The following is a 20,207-nucleotide window of genomic DNA, read 5'->3' as shown; positions in this document are numbered from 1 at the left end:
CGATCAGGGTCTCACACTATACGGCCCGATGCTCTGATGCAAGTGCTCACACTGTGCGTCCATAAAATGAAGGTTATAACGGAAATTCTGTCGCTCGCTCTCCCTCTTTGTCTTTCACTCACACAGACACGCACGCCACCACCATCAACTTTGCTAAATTGCTAATGAAAAACATTGATCAGTCAGCTGTGATTGAGCAGTAGTGTAGATCCAACTATTTTCACGGTTGTTGTGGTCGTGATAATTTTGTGAGGCCACATCGAAAAGGTTTGGATGAGCTTTCCAAAGTTCTACAAGTGCCTCCATCGCTTGTGTTCAGCTCATACGCTGCACTGCCGTGCTACTCCGTCTTTTTCACCGACGTTTATGTGTTTGCGCGTGCGCAGTGTGAGCAGCTGCGGTGACACCCTCACGACAGTCGTGAGGGTTTGAAATCCTCACGACCAATCGATTGATGATCGGGAGCTGGTCGTGAGGTGTTAATCGCTTCTCGTTTTCCCACGTCTACTACACGATCCACGACGCACGATAAAGGCCAAAATCGGGCCGAGACGACTCAAAAATCGTCTCAAAATGGGCCAAAAATCGCACAGTGTAAGCCCAGCTTTAGTCAGTCTTCTCAGCAGATCAGTGTGAAGGGCACTTTTGGAAATCATGTTCTCATTTGAAGTTTTTAAATCTGTGATTTAATTCATAAAAGTACTTCTACCTTGCCACTAGAGACACTGAGAAAACATAAGAATTTCTCATTTCTGTTTAGGCACCCTAACCTCCATCACCAACTTAGCCACAAGCCTGGCAAGGAACATGGACCGTCTGTCTCTGGATGAGGAGCACTACACCAGGCAGGAGGAGTGGAGACGGCAGCTGCCAGAGAGCCTCGGGGACGGACTGAGACAGGGACTGTCACGACTCGGCATTAGCTTGTTAGGTATATGAGAAGGAACACCAAACTTCAAACAAGTCAGTTAGCTGTCTTATTAAGTAATAAATGAACCCCCAAAATATAGTTATGTTTGAAATGAGCAATATATGTGTGTGTACAATCCATTCTCTTCCGCTTATCCTTGTCAGGTTGGGGTGGTCTATCCCAGCTGTCTTAGGGCGAGAGGCAGGGAACACCCTGGACAGGTTGTCAGTCTGTTGCAGGGTTTATTTGGCAAACATAACCCGAATAAATACAAAATTTAGTTTTTAAATGATGATTTCATTTATTAGGTGAAAAGGCCTCTGAGCCTACCCAGAACAACATCTAAAGAACTGCAGGCCTCACTTGCCTCAGTTAAGGTCAGAGTTCATTATTAAACGATAAGAAATAGACTGGACAAAAACGGCATCTGTGGGAGATGCACACATTGCATCTCAGACACCAACAGTCAAGCATGGTAGCGTAGAGTAATGGTCTGGGGCTGCTTTGCTGCTTCAGGACCTGGAGTGTCCTAGTCGAAGTGTGGACTGTTAATGCTCAGAAACCCTCCAATGTGTCTGAATTAAAAATTTTCAAAGAAGTGTGAACCAGATTACAGCAATATGAAAGACTCATTGCCAGTTATCACAAATGCTCGATTGCGGTTCTTGCTGCTACAACCACGTATTGGATTTAGGAAGCAATTAGTTTTTCACATAAGGTCAGGTAGGTTTGGATTGCTTCTTTCTCCTTAATATTTACTCTGGTTGTCTTTGTCAAACATTTGTTTGATCTGAGACATTTTAGTGTGACAAAAAGATTTCATGGGAAAAAAGAAATCAAGAAGGGGGCCAAATACTTTCTTCTCACCACTGTTCATATGCATAACACATTCTGCCTACGCACATTTCATCTGCTGCACACTGGCACATTCTCAAAGAGGTGCTCACACTGTGGTGAGAGCTGTGACACAGAGTGGTGGAGACAGCACAGTAGGGACACAATAAACACTCAGAGGGCAATAAAACTCAAGTCTGTCTCAAATCAGACTCCTATATGTATTATATACTGACTGGAACCAAACAGCTGCCCACATGTCTGCATCACAGTGGATGCACTGTAAATCTATCACAGTGGATGGTCTATAGGTTAAAAGCATGTCTGAATACCTGTGTCATTTATATTTACTGGTTTAATACCAATTTATCAATAATCTAGAGAGGTGTTTTGAACTCACTGAGCGTTTTGTATTTTGTTAAAGTTTTCTTTTGGTGAGTTTAAGAAAGAGACTTTTTCCTTTTCTCTGTCAGGAGCAATAGCCGGCATCGTGGACCAGCCCATGCAGAACTTCCAAAGGAACTGGGAGATGCAGAGCTCAGCTGGTAGCAAAGCCAAAGGGGTGATTTCTGGAGTGGGGAAAGGCATAGTGGGGGTTTTTACCAAGCCCATTGGAGGAGCAGCAGAACTGGTTTCCCAGACTGGATACGGTAACTTCAGCACGGTCAAAGATAACAGCATTCGTAATAAATTCATGAATGTTTCCTTATTTTGTTTCTGAAGACCAGCCAATGATTTAAGAACTTTTTGGACAGAAAAAAGTTGATAGCTTTATTTACAAATGGATTTGTCAGCCCATCATGTCCTGCAGTGAGCTCTTTGATCTATTGAGATATAACTAGCACAGACTGTGTGTTAAGTCTTTATTCCAAGGAGCTCTCAGCAACAATGAACACATGTGTGGATTAGAGTTAGTTTGTCAGAGCATGGGCGATCTCGCGCCTCTCAGCTTCAGGCAGGAGCTAAGGGTTAATAAGCCAGGAACCAGAAGAGAGCAGCTGAAACACACACACTGCAGGCCTGCCTACATATGCTACTACTTCTACATACAGCCAGTTTAATCCTGTGGAGTTAATGTTTGTTTGTTTTTTATATTGGAGATAGAAGGATGAGGAGCTCCATAAAAGAGCGCTACCTCCCCAGGGCCTGGCTCTGATCTACCTGAAACCTCTGAGCTCCGCAGACACACAAACTTAATCATCAGCAGAAAGACACACACACACACTAACATACCCACTGGCAATCGCTCCGACAATATATTCAGTAAAAAAAAATCCAATCATCTGGTTACACATGCAGATCAAGTTCACTGATTTGTGCTCTGTTATGAATCACATGGATCCACAAACACCCACTCAGAGCTGCGCAGCATTGCCGAGTACCACTGCAGTGACATCATTAATGGAGCTCATTGGATTCTTTATTGCTTTGTTTTAACTACTTGATGACTTCACTGGCTCGCTGCTGCCATCGCTCTGCTGACAGCTAGAGAGGGTTGAAAGAAAACTGACCACACGCACTGGGGTTATGAACTCACAATGGCATAAATACGCGCACGCAAAATCATCCTAATCAGTGTTTGTTTTTACCAGTATATGAAACACAGACGCAGAGCATGTGTATAATCCACAGTTTTGTCAAAACTCAGCTGTCAACTGTCCTGATTTCTGCAGGGATCCTTCATGGAGCAGGACTGTGGCAGCTTCCCAAACAGCTCTACCTGCCTACAGAAGAAAAGTCTGCTCTAGCCCCAAACAGCCATCTTAAATATGTCTGGTATGACCTGCAGCCGCTCTTTATTCCCGCCAACTCCTCCTTTACCTTTGCCCAGCTCTTCTTCAAAAGTGGGACATGTGTTCTCGCCTCTGCTTCTTTGCTTTTGTTGGATTCTCACCAGGATCTGCTGTTCTTTTCCTCCCCATTACCTCTCATCATTTTGCTGTTTTGTTTAAAAAAAGAAAGAAAGAAAAAACCTTGGAGAGTTCATTACCTACCCCCCCACCTACCCCCTCCAAACAAGCCTGCAAAGATGTTTGACCTTGATCCCACACATGGTAGCCAGCTTGCCCTCCCTTGTTCTCATCGAGCCATGTTAAAAGGTTTTTATAAGCACTCTGCCAAAGCCGCCAGCTAGAAATTGTTCTTGTTGTTTAACTCTGAGTCTATCCAGAAATGTTTCCCAGTACCTTCACATGGAGGGGGAACACCTTTCTTTGCATGCCTGAGTAGTTTGGAGAGACTCGGTTTACAAAGGTTGCATGTGCTTGCCAAGCAGGTTACCTTTGGCTCCGAGGAGCTGTATATACAGCGTCAGATCTCAGTGTTTCAAAGATTCCAGTATGTTCTCACTGGAACTCTTAATGTAATCATAAAGATTTATGAGAGGCCTCTGTATCCAGGAGGTTATCGGGAGCTGCAGAAAAAGCATTTATGGCATTTTCTGAAGAATTATTCTCATTTAGTTTGGTTTCCATAGCTATCAAACATTTGCTTGTAATAGCAGTCAGTGTCGACTGTCATCTGCCTTCAGGAAGAATTCCAAATTTGACATTCCACTTGAGTTTTCATCACTCAAGGGCCTTTTTTTCTGCTAATGTTAGAGGAAGATTAAAGAAATCTATATCCTGATATAAAATACACAAATGTTGAGATAATGCTCCCCTGTGTTGCAGAGAAGTCAAACTGGTTTCCATCAGGCGTCCATCAATTATTTTTACTACAACAGGTAGCCCAGACACTTGAGGGGTCAGCCTGTTTGAGCAAAGTAACACTGAGCAGACCCAAACTGTCCCTACTGTGTTTGCCTCAACATCTGCTCCGCAATCCGAACACCTGCCTTCCAAAGTAAACACACTGTCAGAGAAACATGACTGAACACTTCAGTTCCTGCTCACATATTTCCCCGTTGAGTATGTGTGTAATAGGAACCACACTGAGAACAAGCAGAAATGTAAATTACAGGATGTACGCAGACACATTTGGTCTCGTGTTTATAGACAAAGTGTATATCTGATGTTAGCAGGCTGAATGGAGGCTTTCATTGTGCGTGTGTACATGTACACAAATGTCATGCAGGAGGAGTTGTGTCTATAGTTCTAAATTATAGGGTAATATAAAGATTCCAGCTGGTTTCATAGCGTCTACTCGTCCCTGCTTTCTCTGACTGCAGGAAAATGCTGCAGTCTCTGGGGCGTCCAGAGCTCCACATGTCCCTGGATGTGACCATCGTAAGCGGGTCAGGTCAGGAGCACGCCGGCTGTCTGCTGCTCACGTCTGAGGTGCTCTTTGTCGTCAGCCTCAGCGAGGACACCCAGCAGCAGGCCTTTCCCATCACAGAGGTAACTCACAGACACAAAGAATTAAAGAGTCTGATGACATTTCTCAGAGAACAACTCGTGGGCCTTTTATAGATAATGACGTGAATGTTAAACCACTTGCCGCCTCCAGGTGGAGTGTCAGCAGGAACCAGGACAGCAGGGCGAGCTCACACTCACGTTACAGCAGCAGACAGTTACTAGTGATGCTGAGGTGAGGCTGTAAAAGTAATGAAGCTGTGCAGCGATCACACAGTCGGAGTCTCTAACTCCTGCACTGATGTTAATGGCATCACGTGCCGCAGTTAATTAAGACCAGACTAATTTCTTCCAGCAGTGTGCACAAGCATTCCTAAACCTTGATGTATGATTTAGTTAGCTCTGCTGCAGCTGGCAGGTGCAGCAGCAGTGTAACCGTGTGTGTGTGTTCTCTCTCTCAGGGCGACGGTGTTCGTGAGCGTCTGTCCGAGCAGCAGTATCGGAGGCTGGTGGATTACGTGATGCGTGCCTCTCAGTTTCTTTCCCCCTCTGCAGCTTCCCTCCAGCTGCAGCCCCCAGTGACGCTCACAGAGCCCCCGCCCTCGGTCACCAAGTGTTATCGCTACCTGGTGGACCCCGCTTTTGCAAAAGTGTTTGTCAGCAAGTTCACCATGGTGAAGAACAAAGCCTTACGCATTGGATTCCACTGATTCGTGAAAACTCACGTGTGGCTTTCAGCTTCAGAAACAATTTTTTCAATTTAATGTAAAATGTGAAAAAAACAAGTATCTTGTACTTTGACTCTTCTCATTTATGCAAAACATACATTTTGGTGTAAAAACGAGGGGGTTTTATATCTAAATGTGTTCACCTGGTCGACCATGCCTTAGACGTGTCTAGAATTCCTAGAAATTGCCTTTGAAAGATATTTTCTGATAAAGAAAAGTCACCACATAGTCACAAAGAACATTAGTGGGATCAGTTTTAATTGTGGAAAAACAAAAACAGTGGACACTAAATCCAATCAGAGCTCTGTCGCCGTTACAGATACAAATGTGCAGGCCGCAGCAGTCGGAGCCTTTCCTAACTAACCCATCTGGAAGAGTTCACTCTGCACGAGCAGCTCTGTGTGTTTACATTCTGCTTATGAGTCGGTGTCTCATGCCAATGTGAAGTGCAATATTATATATTTGTTGATGGATGTTAGATGCTAAACCAAAATGTTTTTTAAAGATGATAATGTAACACTTGTTTGACAGTAACACTGTTTTCTTTGTCGATGCCAATCCCTCACGATGCAAACATGTTAATGTTCCCTTTTGTATTGTTTCACCACTGAGCTCTACGGAAGATTTAAATCTATAATATATTAATGGAGAAACTTTTTATTAAACAAATGAAATTATCTCAAGTGTCAGAGATTTGCGTTTCACAGCGTGGTGTTTGTCACACACTCTGACATCAGTAGCCTCGGAGCTCTCGGTTTTCAGCGCTGGCGCTCCGATGACGGCGTCGGTCACCTTCCCCTGTTAAAGTCACGCTGCATGGAGTCACTCCTCACACTCTGGTTTCACTTCAGGCTCTAACACCTCCTGCAGTTTAAAAAATAATAATAAAATAAAGCCCAGCCTGTCCTGTCTAAGACAAAACGGCTGCTGAGAGAGTGTTTCTACAATATGTCCACTCACGGTTGTATCTGTTACACTGTTTGCTGTTTGTTCTGGAGGAGCGCTGTGAGGGCTGCCGGTAGCTCTGCTCGCTGCTCGCTGACTTAATGCTACGGTTAGAAGAGGACTCTGGCAGGGGGAGGAAGACGCGGTAAAAACAGCAGTCATTAAGAATAAGAAGGGCTATTTATCTGTTAAAGACATTATGTTTAGCACTCGTGTGGACTCTGTCACACGTGTAGCTGCCGCAGACATCAGTGATGATCTCCATCTGTGATCCTAACAGCATCGCTCCTCTATACCATCCCATTAAAACACCATTTGCACTATGCTTCATTTCCATGTATCCTCATTCATTATGGCCTGGAACTGACTCGTTCACAGAACATTGATAATTAATGGATGGGCTGAAGTGGCTGTTTTGGCTGAACTTTTGCCCAATGAGACAGTTCAGACATGTGGAGCAGGTCAGTTTGACAGTACTTTGGCTTCAACTGCCGCGTAATATCAAAGCCTTGGAAAATGTAGCCTGGATTTTACTGTGGGAAAAAGGCAAAATGTCATTTCATTGTTATGGTTTCCTGCATTTAATCTGAATAGTAGCAGTCAAAAACCGTGGATATGGGAGCCTAGCTGAGCTCAGAGAAAAAAGCGGTGTGTGCGCGCGCGCAAGTACCTGAGGCCGTGGAGAAGGTGGTTTCCAGCTGACTCCGTCTCCTCAGCAGCACCTCCTCTCTTTTCAGACCTGCCATATACTTGGAGTAGGACCACGACAGCTGAAGACAAATGCCCAGAAATCAAGTTGCATCAAACATGATTAGAAAAACGGTTCAATTAGAGCATCGAGTTTCTCCGTTATGGTCTGTGGTCGAGACTGACGAGGCCTTGTTTGGACTTTGTGTTGTCAGGGGGTTTTATTTTAGCATCTTGTGCTCCCACATAGAAGGATATCGTTGATTTTGGTTTAAATTCATTTTTTTGAAACACATTTTCAGCTTTACCCGCACGACAAACACATGGCAGCTCCTCACCGTCTGTGTGGGTGTGAACAACACTCTGCTCCGTGTGCTCGACTGCTTTTTCTCACTTCTTTCTTCTGGTTCATTTGCTTCATCTCGATCATCATCATCCCCCTCCTCCTCATCATCTTCGTCATCCTCATCCTCTTCTGTAACACTGGTCTCTTGACTCTCCATGTCTTCCTGAACAAAGAGTTAGATTTTTGATTAAGTTTTTTTTTCCCCTCACAGATTTTTATGTTGTGTCGCTGTCATTTCCTCACCTGGGCTCTCCTCCTTCCTTTGTTTTTCTCTTCCTCCTCCTCTTCCTCCCTCCTTCTCTGTCTCCTTACTCTGGCTCTGTGCTTGACTCGTTTCTCCTGCAGCAGAGGAATAAGTTGCTCCTCTTGGATGCTGCTGATAAGCTCCTGAAACTCGGGCCAAAACTTCAGTAATTCATCAAACACTGACATCTACGGGCAGAGAAGAATAGCTTGAAGCACACATACAAGAGAAAAAAGTCTGTAAATGTTCGACCCGCACATGCGACGCGAGTACCTGAGCCTCTCGAAAGATGTAAGGGCCCAGCTCGTGGCGTTTCTCCAGAATGTGCTGAGCCTGCTGGGGAGGAATGTCTATCTGCAGGGCCGGGGGCATGGAAGAGTTGATGAAACAGCTGATGATTGTGGAGACTTTTTGCTGGATGGTGGCATCATCACTGTGGGAATGACAGAGGTCCTGCATTCAAAAGCAAAGAGGGAAAAGGAGGAATGAAAAGTAACATGGGAACAATTCTGTGTTCCCACTGTTCCACAAATGTTTGCAATCATTGAGGAATTTTTGTACCGAGATAGGAAAACTAGGGCTAGCTTCTTTTTTTGTTCCAGAAAGCATTTGTTCTTATAGATATTACAAGATATTTTACCTTGTACCTCTGCACCTCTAACCAAAAGAGCACATCATTCTCCAGGAAGCCTCCCTTCGAGTAGACGAAGTCCTGGAACTGCTGGCAGGTGACAGGGTTGAGCAGGGTTTGTCGGAACAGCAGGATCTCTTTGGTGGAACTCATCCACAAGCCCTCGGCCTGCAGGGACACATGACGCAGGATTCCTTGGGTTATCTGTGACACGCCGTCTGCCATCACCTACCCCGATACAGTACAGTGTTCTCCTGTACAGCGGCTGACCTCTGAGTTCCACTCTTAGCTCACAGATACTGAGATAATGATACTCGTTATTTGCCAGTGATGACATCATGATCATAAACGTGATGGTCACAATCATGTATGAAAACGTCTTCCTGTAATCATCCTGCTCCCAATGTGAAATGTACATGTTTTATATCTGTGTCCTGCGATGAGAGGACGGGAACAGAGCTGTGTGGAAATCACTCCAAAAACTATTAAAGGAAGGTTAGTAATGATGCTTTAATCTTATTTATTCTGGATCCAATTTGAGAAAACTAACCCCAAGGCCAAAATGGTGTCTGACAAAGCCAGTGCTTAAAGCCAAGTCATGAACTAAATCGCACATGCTTTCAGGCCAGGAAATGCCTTATTTTTATCCATTTAAAAAATATCCAGCTTCCCCTGGAGGATTTCTCCTTACCTTCCAGGCTTCTTTTCTTGCTCTGCGTTGACGGTGGACGTGCTGTGAGAGCCTGCCCGCCACCTCTTGTGGCTGCCACACACACAAACACAAACACAAGCAAACAGGTCCAACGTCAGAAAGGGAGTATAACTAGGAACACTTCTCAGACCTCTCTACTGCTCCCTGTTGCTGGCTGTAACCAAAGCTCTGCCTGCACTTCTTTTTTTTCTTTTTTTTTAGACCTTTAACCTGCCCCACGTCTGCATTTCCTTCTATCTCCTCCTAGCGAGCTCTTTAGTTCCCTGATGTCATCCGTCTCAGACGACCTCGCCGTCTTCCTCGTCACCTCTTAACCAGCTTTTCCACCTTCCGCTCGTCTCCTCCTGCACGGTGTAATGCTAAACTATGTCCGCCTCTCATTACCTAATGAGAGGATCAGTGTGACTAAACTTGATAACATAATGAAGCAGAATCCCAGGTTTATGGGTTTCCACCTGATGAGGCAACCTGAGAGAGTGACTGCAGGGTAATTGCGCATAATGGTTGCTCACGTAACATTAGTGTGCGCCTGACTTCCTATATCAGTTTGCTCTCAGCACCATTACACTCCAGGAATCAAACACGTGCACGTGGTACAGCTGAAGCAGAAGATCAAAGGGGGTCAAAATCACTTCTACTCTTTTTAATCATTCAGTGTCTTAAATCTCCTGACCTTTGTTAAAGAGGCTTCTCTGCAGCATCGTTAATCTCAGTGTGCTCTGCTGACTTCGGTGACATCATGAAAGCGTATTAGAAGGCTGGATGTGTGCAAATAAACACAAGACAACTAGGAAATGTTGTAAGCTTTGCAATAAGTGATATTACAACAAATATTCAGCAAAACGGAAGAACAGTTCTCACTCAAGTGTAGGCTTCAGGAGAACAGTTTGCATTTACTTTACGACAGATATTATATATCATGACGGAGTTTATGTACAACTAAACTCTCATTAGGCCAGAGGTCTCTTTAAGAGAATTTTCCAGGTGTTTTACTCGAAACTGCAAATATCAACATGCTGAGGTCGCTGAAGTCCAAAGGATACTTCCCTATGGAATGTTTTTACAGCCGATCCAGTATTCAAACTTTGTCCTGCTGTTCAGGGAATCACCAAAATCTGTATACTTCACTCTGGAGATTATTTTGTATTAAAGGCACTTAAAGTTTAAAACCTTTTTAAAGTTAACTAAAGCTATCAGCAGCACGTGCACAAACTGCCATGACTGTGCAGTTTGCTGAATAGATGCCAGGTGAAGCTGAGCGACAAACGGGCCATGCTTTTGTAAAATACCTATTTTTACTACAACACGTACCAGGAATGAATGTAACCTTTAACTACATCATTAAGAACATGTTCTGTTACAACAGCGGCCTGTGAAAGGCAAAAAGGAAAAGAAATGGGGCTAAAAATATCTTTCAAATGCCTTCAGAGGTCACAGCAGCCAACCTGAGAAATTCCAGTTAGAATAGAAAAATATGTCCTTAGCTTATGATTGATGTAATCACAGTACTTAACTTTCGCCCTTGCACTCACAGTGTGTATAAATTCCACTGTTACTAACCATTGTTTTTCTCAAGTAATGGACCTTCAGTATAACCTGCATGAGTCAAATAGCTGATGATTCACTGGCGTCTTTTGTAAAGGAAAGTGTGAGAGTATGTCCACCTCTGGTCTGCGTTTCTGCCGTTCGATGAACTCTGTTGTGGACAGAAACAGAGGCAGCCATGTTTTCTCGATGTGATTCCTCACGACGTCCTGGATCTCCACGACGACTGGGTTTGAGAGGCACTCCAACTTCAGACGCTCAATTCCACCTGCCAAATGCAAAATCTGCACACAGACACACAGGAAAGAACACGGGGGAGTGCCGGCTCATGGCTGCACGTGTTTGAAGCAGACTGAACGGACACGTCTATAGATTTCTATACGAGGAACACATGACGGTCGAGGTGGACGGGAGAAAGAAAAACTGCCCACAGTGGGGAAACCCCACTGACAGCTCCTCTCCTTTGTGCTTCCTGCTGTGCTCTTCTTCATTCCCACAAACCCACTGCTCTCTTCATCTCCCCTCTTTCTGCTTTCTGTCTTCATGCATCGATTTGGCCGTGTCTCTCTTTTTATATCTCCTTTATAGTTTCTCTCATCTCATTCTGCACGCACACAGGCACGCGTGCACGCATACACTCGCTTCAGAAATGAGAACCAGTCATGGCACCGCGGTGGGAGTGAGCAGATGAAAGGGGGCCAATCTGTGACTGGATGACTGAGTGACTGAAGAATGAAGGGCCAAAGCAGTAAAGCTGTCAGTCTCTCTACATTGCTCACGCAGACAAGAACCAACACTGAGATGCAAGAACAGCAGCCAGGCCCGATCCTTCCACTGGAATTGGCTTTCTAATTCAAATCCTCAGTTCAAATATTTATTCTGATGGTATTTATGAGATGAGGATGACAAGTGACTAAAGAAAAAAAAATCAGACAAAAGATTCATGCCAACAAGTGCGCTGCATGCCTATCTGAACCCAAGAACAACATCAGACTATTGTTTAACTGCAACCGCTGTATGTATGCAGCAACCCAGGGATGAGACAAATGAATAGAAAAAAGATAAAATAGTGGCAAAAATATCTAACATCAACCTTTTTGCGTGGCAGTTGTACAAATTTCACTAATAGATTCTCTCATTACAGCTAAAAAAATCACATCAGAACCAGCGTCCTGTGACACGTAAGAAAAACAAGCATCTCTGTGGGCCCAAAGAGAAAACCACGCCAACCGCTGCATGTCCCATCTACTCATCCTGACTACGCACCACACCCTCGTGGAGTAATCTTAGAACCCAGAAACCTCATCTCCCACTATAAACGTCAGGACAGATTTCATCCTACTGTCCTCGTTGCTGGAGCTGATCATCTCTGTCTTCTTGGATCCAAACATTCTCCTCTTCTTCTCCTTTTAATTCCAACCATGTTCTCTCATCTCCCGCTCGCTGCCAACACCCCGCTGTCAGAGCTGTCAGCGTCAAGTCTGCAGGAGTCCCGAGGAGGGAGATGGGGGAATTGTGTGAGAGCTGCAGCAGCCTCTGTTTATCAAATCTGGATGCTGATCCTCAGCTGGAGCTCAAATCCCATCTTGGAATAGTCATGTCACGGGCGGCCTGTTCCTACTTCCTCTGTCTCTGTGAGGCTTTCCCAGGAAGTTGACAATAACTCTACTACTGAGTCAACATGGGTACGTTTAACATGGTTTTAAAATATTTAGATGGGCTGACTTACATCATTCTGTTGTTCTGTCATGGCAGGGCTGTCAGGGCCAAAGAAGTACTTCCTGTTGAGGTATCTGGCAGCAATCCATGCTGATCTCTCCTGCCTGATAGCCTTGTGCTGCCGAGGAGTCCTCCTATACTGCTCCAGATCCAGCCAGCACATCAGATGGATACTAAACAAAAGCAAATCCATTGGATGGTGTTTCCATATATATTTCATATTATAACTGTTTATGAATATTACAGGTAAAGTCTAAAATCTGCAGTTCACCTGGCGTTCTGATTTTGTAGGAAAGACATGAAGTGCCCGATCTCATGGCGGTGACGAAGTAAGGAGCCTAAACGGTAACCACGGTAATTTGGAGACACTCTGGACCAAGAGTCAGAAGTGTGTGTAGGTGTAATAGATGAAGCAGATAGCATGGAGCTGCACTGCTCCCCCTGCAGGACAGATGCAGCGAGAGGAGAGGAAGATGGAAACAGTGGGACGGATAGTGTCGAATCTAACTGACCACTTAAAGCACTTTAGACAACCAGACATTTTCACCCATTCACACAAAGATGCATCCAGCACTTCATCACTGAAGGTCCAGTTTTAAAATGCAAGCTGAGGACAAATCCTCAGTAAAATAAAGCTTTAAAGCTAAATGATGTTTCTCCTGCAAACCATGCTACATCCTGCCTCCTAGATGTTCGAAAGTCACCCTAAAGACCATTTGTTCTTTTTTTTTTTTTTTTTTACCAGCGGTATGACATCATTGCAAATAATGCATCTGTGCCAAGTAAAGCAGTCTCATAGCAGTAGATAATCAACATTGTTACTAGGCAATACATTTTCACATTTATGTTTACACAGCCGTTTCACGCTCGCAGGTGTGTTTACTGCCTAATAACTCTCAGTGCGAGCATTTTATAGATCTTATTACTGCTGGATGCTGATCTGACCTGCTCCAGTCGCAGCTGTGATTCCTCGTACAGGCTGCACAGTTCTCTGTACTCCCAGCTGTCAATGGAGCGCACCTCCTCCTGCACAGCTACCTGCACACACACACACACACACAAAAACTAAGCATTAAATATTTTCACGACTGATTTATCATTTAAATCATTTTTACAGTCAGAAACATCTGAGTGTCCATATTTCAAGGTTCTGAAATGTGAGAATTCGCTGCATTTCTTCGTCTTTTATGCTTTTAAATTAAAGTGGACAGTGTGATGGACACTTTCTGAGTTGCAACTATCTAAATCCAATCCGCAAGGCTCTTTAGGAAACCTTACCCTCAAACTAACAAGCCTGATCGGTTTGATCTTTCTGGATTTCTAAACACAGCAACATAAACACTAGCACACACATGGGAAAGTCACTTTCTTGCTTGTCAAAAACCAGATGCTTATCCATGTTTAAAGCAATCTCTCCTTTAATTAGGCCTCAGTGTAATCAAACCTTCAGAAATACTCAAGGAAGCCTAGTTTCTCCACATAAACTGAAGTTTATGAAGCAGCGTGTGCTAATGCAGCGCTGCGGTTACCTGCTGGAAAGACTCTGTGTCCCTGTTGACCATCGTGGTCCACGCCTCCACCAGGATGTTCAGTGCGTGTTCCTCGACCCTATCAAATAGCTCCTCAAACGGGGGCATCAGTCTGTCATACACCTCCCTTCTCAACTTCTCATCAACACCAAAGCACCTCCTGGCAGAGCTGAAAAGATATGTGGAGTAAAGGAACTGAGGAGAAGAGAGGAGACAAGAGGCGAGGAAAGAAGGAGTCATAAAACTGTATTAAGGTCAGAAACGTTTCTCTTCACCACCGCTGCGCTCTCTCGCACACAGTCTTCACTATCGCTCATCACTGCTGCCCTCACACCACATAAATGTCAGTCAGTTACCCCGCTTGGCCTCAGAATTATGGAAAGATCATCTAAATGTCACTGCTCTGGTGAACTAAAGGTTAACTGAAGGAAAATAGGTTTCACTGTGAGGTATTCTGGACCAGAACTGCCTGCTTTCCTCCCTGGGCCAGCTGCAGTCAGGCTGGGTGGTTCTGGGTGACTGGACTGGCGCAAAGCTGGGGGGGTCTGACTCACTTGTTTTTATGGGAGTTTAAATCTCTCTGCTTAGTGTGAGGGGGTGAAGAGGGCTGAAAGAGAAGCAGAGAGGAGAATGGGAGTGGCAAGCTAACAGATCACGTACACAAGGGCAGGTGAGTGTGTGTGTGTGAGTGTGTGTGCGTGCGTGCGTGCGTGCGTGCGTATGCGTAAAAGGGAGAATAATAGAAAATCTAATACACAACCTCTGTTTTATTGCCTTTTAACTACTGGCTGCTTATTTAAGACATCTGATCTCCTCAGCTTTACCTTATTATAACTGGTGATTTTTTCCTGGCATCCTCTCTAATTGAGCTCTCTTTATCTCTCTCAATATTTTATTATTCTTTTATTAGAGGCATATAACCAAATACACCTAAATATACAGACCCAAGATTTCATATTTCATGCAAAAACACTGCATGTGCTTCTTGTTTCCTGCAGTAACTGTACTAAAAAGCCAACATTAGCATCAAACTGAATGAATTAGTGTCATATCTTTGTGTGGTGCATACACACTGACAGTGATAACAGCTTGTGTGTTTGCGTGTGCTGACCTGTGCCTCTCTCTGCACTCTGTAAGGGTCCAGACCATCCTGGTAGAAGAGCTCACGGTAATACTGCAGGTCAGTCCAGAAGTAAAGTGCATTCACCCACAGCTGGGACAGGAAAACAGTGTTGAACATGTCAAAAACCCTGTCAGCTGACTTATATTTACATGTACTTCAATCCATTAATGTGAATTTATAACGGTTAGAGCACAAGTTAGTGGTTGGGTCAAGCTTTAAAAAGAAACAGTTTCCATACATGAGCCCAGATTCTTAATCTATGTGGCACAGGGTAAAACATAAGCTACACATAATTGTATGAAGGAGAATGACAGCAATGCATTTCACAAACAAATAGCACAAAGCACAAAGCAACCTGCCATCATCTACAGCAGCACAGCACTGTGGAGAACTGCAAACAATAGTCTTAGCTGCTCAGCTGAAGAAACTCTTTGGCACCACTTTTAAATTACCTCGAGCTTCTTTTTTTCTGCCTCATGTTCTCTAAAACAGTTCGTTAACATCTGCAGCTGTTTGTACCTGGTTTCCAGATTGTTCGCAGAAGTGTGTGAAGTATGAGCCAGCACGAGACTCAGCACAAAGAGCCTGCAGCATCTTTTCCATCATTGTGGTGCACTGTAGTTGACTTCTGCTGGACATCACCTGATGAAATACAATACAAAAACTTTAAATGCAATATAGCATTTATATAAAATAACTAGGTAAAGCTGGAGTGAAAACTAGTTGATTTTCATTTGTTTTGGCTTTAAAATTATTTTCCCACAGTACATTGTTTAGTCACTACAAAAATCTATCAAAACAGGTGAATCCTTAGCGTGCAAAGACACAGCTTGAATAGTTTTCCCGTTTGTCTCTGTTTTGTATGTTTTTAGACTGCAAAAGATGTTTGATAAATCACTTCCTGCAGTGGTTCACAAATCAGGAGATGGCAGTGGGAGAGGACCCCAGCAGGGTGTAGAGTGCATGCAGGAGGAGCATGGATGACTAGAGGGAGAAACTACCAAGTTGAACAATTTATACAAGTATAAACAAGATGTGGCCATCGGCACAGAACGCTCGTAAAGACCGTGTTTTGTGGTTTACCGACACTATTTTATCCCTGTATGCACTTTCTCAACCTGCACTGATATGAGTTAAAGATGTGAACACTCTGCAGATGCTCATCAAAGGTCTCAGTATGTTTCAAATGAATCACGCATATGAGGCAGCACGGTGGCACGGTGGTTAGCACTGTTGCCGCACAGCAAGAAGGTCCTGAGTTCAATTCCACCATCAGGCCGGGGTCTTTCTGTGTGGAGTTTGCATGTTCTCCCCGTGTTTGCGTGGGTTCTCTCCGGGTACTCCGGCTTCCTCCCACCGTCCAAAGACATGCAACTTGTGGGGATAGGTTAATTGGATAATCCAAATTGCCACTAGGTGTGAATGTGCGAGTGAATGTGAGTGCGAATGGTTGTCTGTCCCTGTGTGTTGGCCCTGCGACAGACTGGCGACCTGTCCAGGGTGTACCCTGCCTCTCGCCCTATGACTGCTGGGATAGGCTCCAGCGCCCCCCGCGACCCTGAAAAGGATAAGCGGAAGCGAATGGATGGATGGATAAAATCTATCTTTTAATCCTTTTTTTACTGCTGACTGATAAAAACTCTGGGTTGTTTATTCATGATGCTTTTGTGGGCTTGATTTCCTGCCATAAAGCTTATAAGCACATAGTAACATATATCTCAATACACCTACCTGTGTACGGACAGTATGGGAAGACTGGGGCGAGCTGCTGTCAGTTCGTAAGAACGTTGAGCAACAGCGAGGCTGTGAGCCCAAAGAAGAGCTGTAACACCACCCTGTCCTCAGCTCCACATCAGAGGAGTTACTATGGTCTTCCTGATGGCACAGAGATGTCCAGAACCGAGGAACCCTGCAGAAAAGAGAGGGGGCATAATTTCATTAGAAGATTTAGACACATGCAAAATTATAACATATGAAAACCCAGTTTATACAGAACACAATCAACAATTATACAAGACAACAAAATAATAAATGTAATACAGGAGTAAATGTAAAGGTCATTTTTATGGATGCATTCTAGACACAGTCACTGACATTTAGAAGATAAACACTGCAAATCTCACCAGTAGTGGAGCAGAGGCTCAGTGAGGCAGGTCTGAACTGAGCGCAGTTTGTCCTCTGTCCAGCAGGGGGAGGTAGTCAGTCCCAGTCTGGAGAGCAGCTCCGCATTCAGACTGAACTGACTGCTGCTCAGCAGGTAGCAGCTTCTCATGAGAACCAAATACCTGAAACAATACCACATTGAAAATTTATTTCACTTAACAAAAGACAATAAATTCTGCTTGAATATTTAGAACTTTTCGAGCTGCAGAATAAGACAGGTGTGTTTACCTGTGCTTCCGCTCTTTGTCCCGTGCAGCCTTCAGTCTCTCTATATCCATCCAGAGATTAAGGAGCTTCTCTCCTGACGTTCCTTGTAAAAACTCCCTAAACTTATCCAAGCTTCCATAGAAACCTGTATCATTGCAACAAGTATAAGGGACATCTTCCTGGTTTGTGGCTCTGCTCCCCTCTTCCTGATCCTTCTTATCCCATCCACACCCCCTCTTGCCACGTTGACTTCTCTCTTTCTCCCCCTCCAGTCTTCCTCTGTTGAGATGTCGGTTAAGGTCACATTTACAGGATCTGTCTGTGCTGCTACAGTTTGCCTGATCTCCTGACTTGCTGAAGCACTCCCAAGTGTCTGCCTGGTTCGGACCATCCGTAACATTCATTGTGTCTTTAAGCACCTGTTCAGTCACTTGGACAGCCAGGTACTCCAAGTGTTGTTCGGGAGAATGAGATGCCAGGCTACTGATCTCTTTTAGGTGTTTCTCTTTACTAACAGATGATAGCCCAGAGCAGACACCCAGCTCTGTTTGTGAGCTCTTAAGTTCCTGAGGTTTCCCACTTTGAAGGTGAGCAGAGGAGAAACCTGATGAGGACAAAGGGGGAAAGGAACACAGGCTTTCTGGCTCAGACCAGCTGGAGTAACATCTGGTTGAGTCACTGCTTTTTGGAATAAGTTGTTCCTTTTGCAGAGATGTTAGACATGTAAGATTGCGTGTGCTCATAAACCCTGAGATGTGAGGAAATAAAAACATGGGACACACATAGTTCTTATTTTTATACTCACAGGATACAAACACATTTTGTTTTGCTGCACTGCGGGACAAGACATTTACTACATTAGTATTACCCGTGTTTAATTTTAAGGAACGCAGTTGAGGGGCTGACAGGGTGGTCCGAACTGAACTGCTTTTCCTTCTGTGAATACACAAGTTTGGGTCCCACTGAAGCAGAAGCTTGGCTAGTCTGGGGAAAATCACAGAGAGAGGAGGCACTGCCAGTTGGAAAATACACAAGCAAGATTTCTTAAAAACATTCTTTTTTTAATTCAGTTGAATTCAGTTTTATTTAAATACAATATCAGTTGTCTCAAGGCCCTTTTTATTGTAAGAAAAAGACCCTACAATAATACAGAGAAAACCCCACAATCAGATGAGAAAGTGCTTGGCAGCAGTAGAAAGGAAAAACTCCCTTATAACAGGTAGAAACCTCTCAGGTAGGCACAGCCATGTGCCACAGCTGGTGAGGCAGAGAGACGAGACAAAAGATTCAAAAGAATGGCCTGTAAATGGCTGCTGTTGTATTGCTTCTTCTATGTGCAGCCTATAAGTTAGCATGGCTCTCTCTGCAGAGATTCTTGAAGCCTTTAGGCTTCTTAAAAGACGGAGAAGAGATTAGTCTCAGATCTGAAAGTAGCAATCTTAAATCGATACTTCTTTTAGAAGTTAAAACACTTGCAAACTAAACTAAAAAGAGACCCAGACTTTACTTGTTCATCATAAAATAAGGAGACAGCAAAGTCAGCATCAAGGCATCTTAGCACACTGTCTGGATACTGCAAAGAAATCACATTTCATAGGTAAAGAGAAAATGTAGGTAAAAATGAGATGAAACTTGCCTGCAAAACAAATGCATTAAAACATTTGTTTCAACAGGATTTAACACTTTACCTGTATTCATAATAACAATCACTTTGAAGGAAAAAGGGGAATCTTTCCTTTTTGATCCACTGCATTCCTCGCTCTCTGTCCAGGCACTGTGAATGTCAGGGACAAGTTCTTCAATCCAGTATAGAGATTTCTACCCCTCCATACAAACACACACAAACATTTTGCTAGCAGCTACTTACACAGACAGCGTAATGATTGTCTATTGGGGGCATTTTGGTGAGCAGTGACGGGTCAACAGCAAGAAGCTGTGATTTTCTGTTGTAAAGGGCTGATCGGATTCTTGTGGAGACAAACTCTGCCGCTCTACTCGCCATCTCAAACAGCCCCGTCTCCCGGTTGTACCGCAAAGCCTCTGGGAAAGACTGGCAAAAACATGCGAAGGTAAGAAAACTGCTTTGAGCCATGTCAAAGTTCTGCATATCTATGTCAGGCCTACATTACCGGCGCACTTAGGAAATCATTGAAGAAGTGAGCCAGTACAGCATCAGAGGCCAGAGAGCTCTCCTGTGTGAAGATCAACATTAAAACGCTTAAAAAACAAACATTCTGTCCGAGCTGTAACAGACTGGGGAAAATATGAGGAATCTAAACTTTTACTCACAAAACTGTCCACAGTAAGGCGGAGAAACTCTTGCAAAGAGAAAGAAAAACTCAAATTTCCAACACGCTAGTTGTAAAAACATGAGTAAACTGAGATGTGTTTAAAGTGCTGCCCTTACCTGTTGAAATGAATCCACACATGCCTTTCCTTAAAAATAAAAATGGCAGACAGTACTTTCAGACGGGCTTACTCAGAAAGTCAAACTCAATCACTGTGAGTCCAGGTTGCTATGGAAGTGGACGCATTTTCAAAACACGGGGGGGCAGTAAAAGTTTAACCAGACAGGACCAGAGAAATTAATG

The 20,207-nt window shown here is 44.0% G+C and overlaps 2 protein-coding genes across 7 annotated transcripts in view; one reads left to right on the top strand and one right to left on the bottom strand.

The window, feature by feature from the left end:
• Nucleotides 1–6,442, top strand: part of vps13b (vacuolar protein sorting 13 homolog B) — a 301,321-nt gene extending 294,879 nt beyond the window's left edge. For all 3 annotated transcript variants that reach the window (XM_086310380.1, XM_086310381.1, XM_086310379.1), the window contains 6 exons: nucleotides 761–931; nucleotides 2,218–2,394; nucleotides 3,418–3,520; nucleotides 4,914–5,082; nucleotides 5,192–5,272; nucleotides 5,499–6,442. In XM_086310380.1, coding sequence (XP_086166506.1) covers nucleotides 761–931; nucleotides 2,218–2,394; nucleotides 3,418–3,520; nucleotides 4,914–5,082; nucleotides 5,192–5,272; nucleotides 5,499–5,747 — 950 coding nt within the window. In that variant the 3' untranslated portion in view covers nucleotides 5,748–6,442. The remainder of the gene's footprint in view (nucleotides 1–760; nucleotides 932–2,217; nucleotides 2,395–3,417; nucleotides 3,521–4,913; nucleotides 5,083–5,191; nucleotides 5,273–5,498) is intronic.
• Nucleotides 6,013–20,123, bottom strand: rgs22 (regulator of G protein signaling 22). Of its 4 annotated transcripts, none has more exons than XM_086310382.1 (25): nucleotides 20,024–20,123; nucleotides 19,906–19,934; nucleotides 19,746–19,808; nucleotides 19,484–19,666; nucleotides 19,305–19,390; nucleotides 18,485–18,600; nucleotides 17,638–18,364; nucleotides 17,370–17,531; nucleotides 16,978–17,155; nucleotides 15,766–15,888; nucleotides 15,235–15,336; nucleotides 14,678–14,730; nucleotides 14,124–14,292; nucleotides 13,540–13,632; nucleotides 12,866–13,035; nucleotides 12,605–12,767; nucleotides 10,995–11,159; nucleotides 9,310–9,381; nucleotides 8,628–8,786; nucleotides 8,261–8,440; nucleotides 7,987–8,175; nucleotides 7,736–7,906; nucleotides 7,381–7,480; nucleotides 6,726–6,833; nucleotides 6,013–6,629 (listed from the first exon to the last, which is right to left on the bottom strand). In XM_086310382.1, exons 1-25 carry the CDS (start codon nucleotides 20,043–20,045, stop codon nucleotides 6,613–6,615), a joined length of 3,600 nt encoding a protein of 1,199 aa, XP_086166508.1. In that variant the 5' UTR covers nucleotides 20,046–20,123; the 3' UTR covers nucleotides 6,013–6,612. The 4 variants fall into 4 exon arrangements, with proteins under 4 accessions (XP_086166508.1, XP_086166510.1, XP_086166511.1 ...); XM_086310384.1 differs by having other exon boundaries at nucleotides 7,987–8,130; XM_086310385.1 differs by having other exon boundaries at nucleotides 17,638–18,220.
• Nucleotides 20,124–20,207: the final 84 nt, after the last annotated feature.

Source organism: Aulonocara sp. 'chitande type north' Nkhata Bay, linkage group LG11, assembly GCF_057382095.1.
Source record: "Aulonocara sp. 'chitande type north' Nkhata Bay isolate Kocher_YH1m ecotype deep benthic linkage group LG11, A_spYH_male_GT1.1, whole genome shotgun sequence".
In the NCBI taxonomy this organism is placed as follows: Eukaryota; Metazoa; Chordata; class Actinopteri; order Cichliformes; family Cichlidae; genus Aulonocara; species Aulonocara sp. 'chitande type north' Nkhata Bay.
Note: the sequence above shows the minus strand (reverse complement) of the source record. Positions and strands in the feature narration are given on the sequence as shown.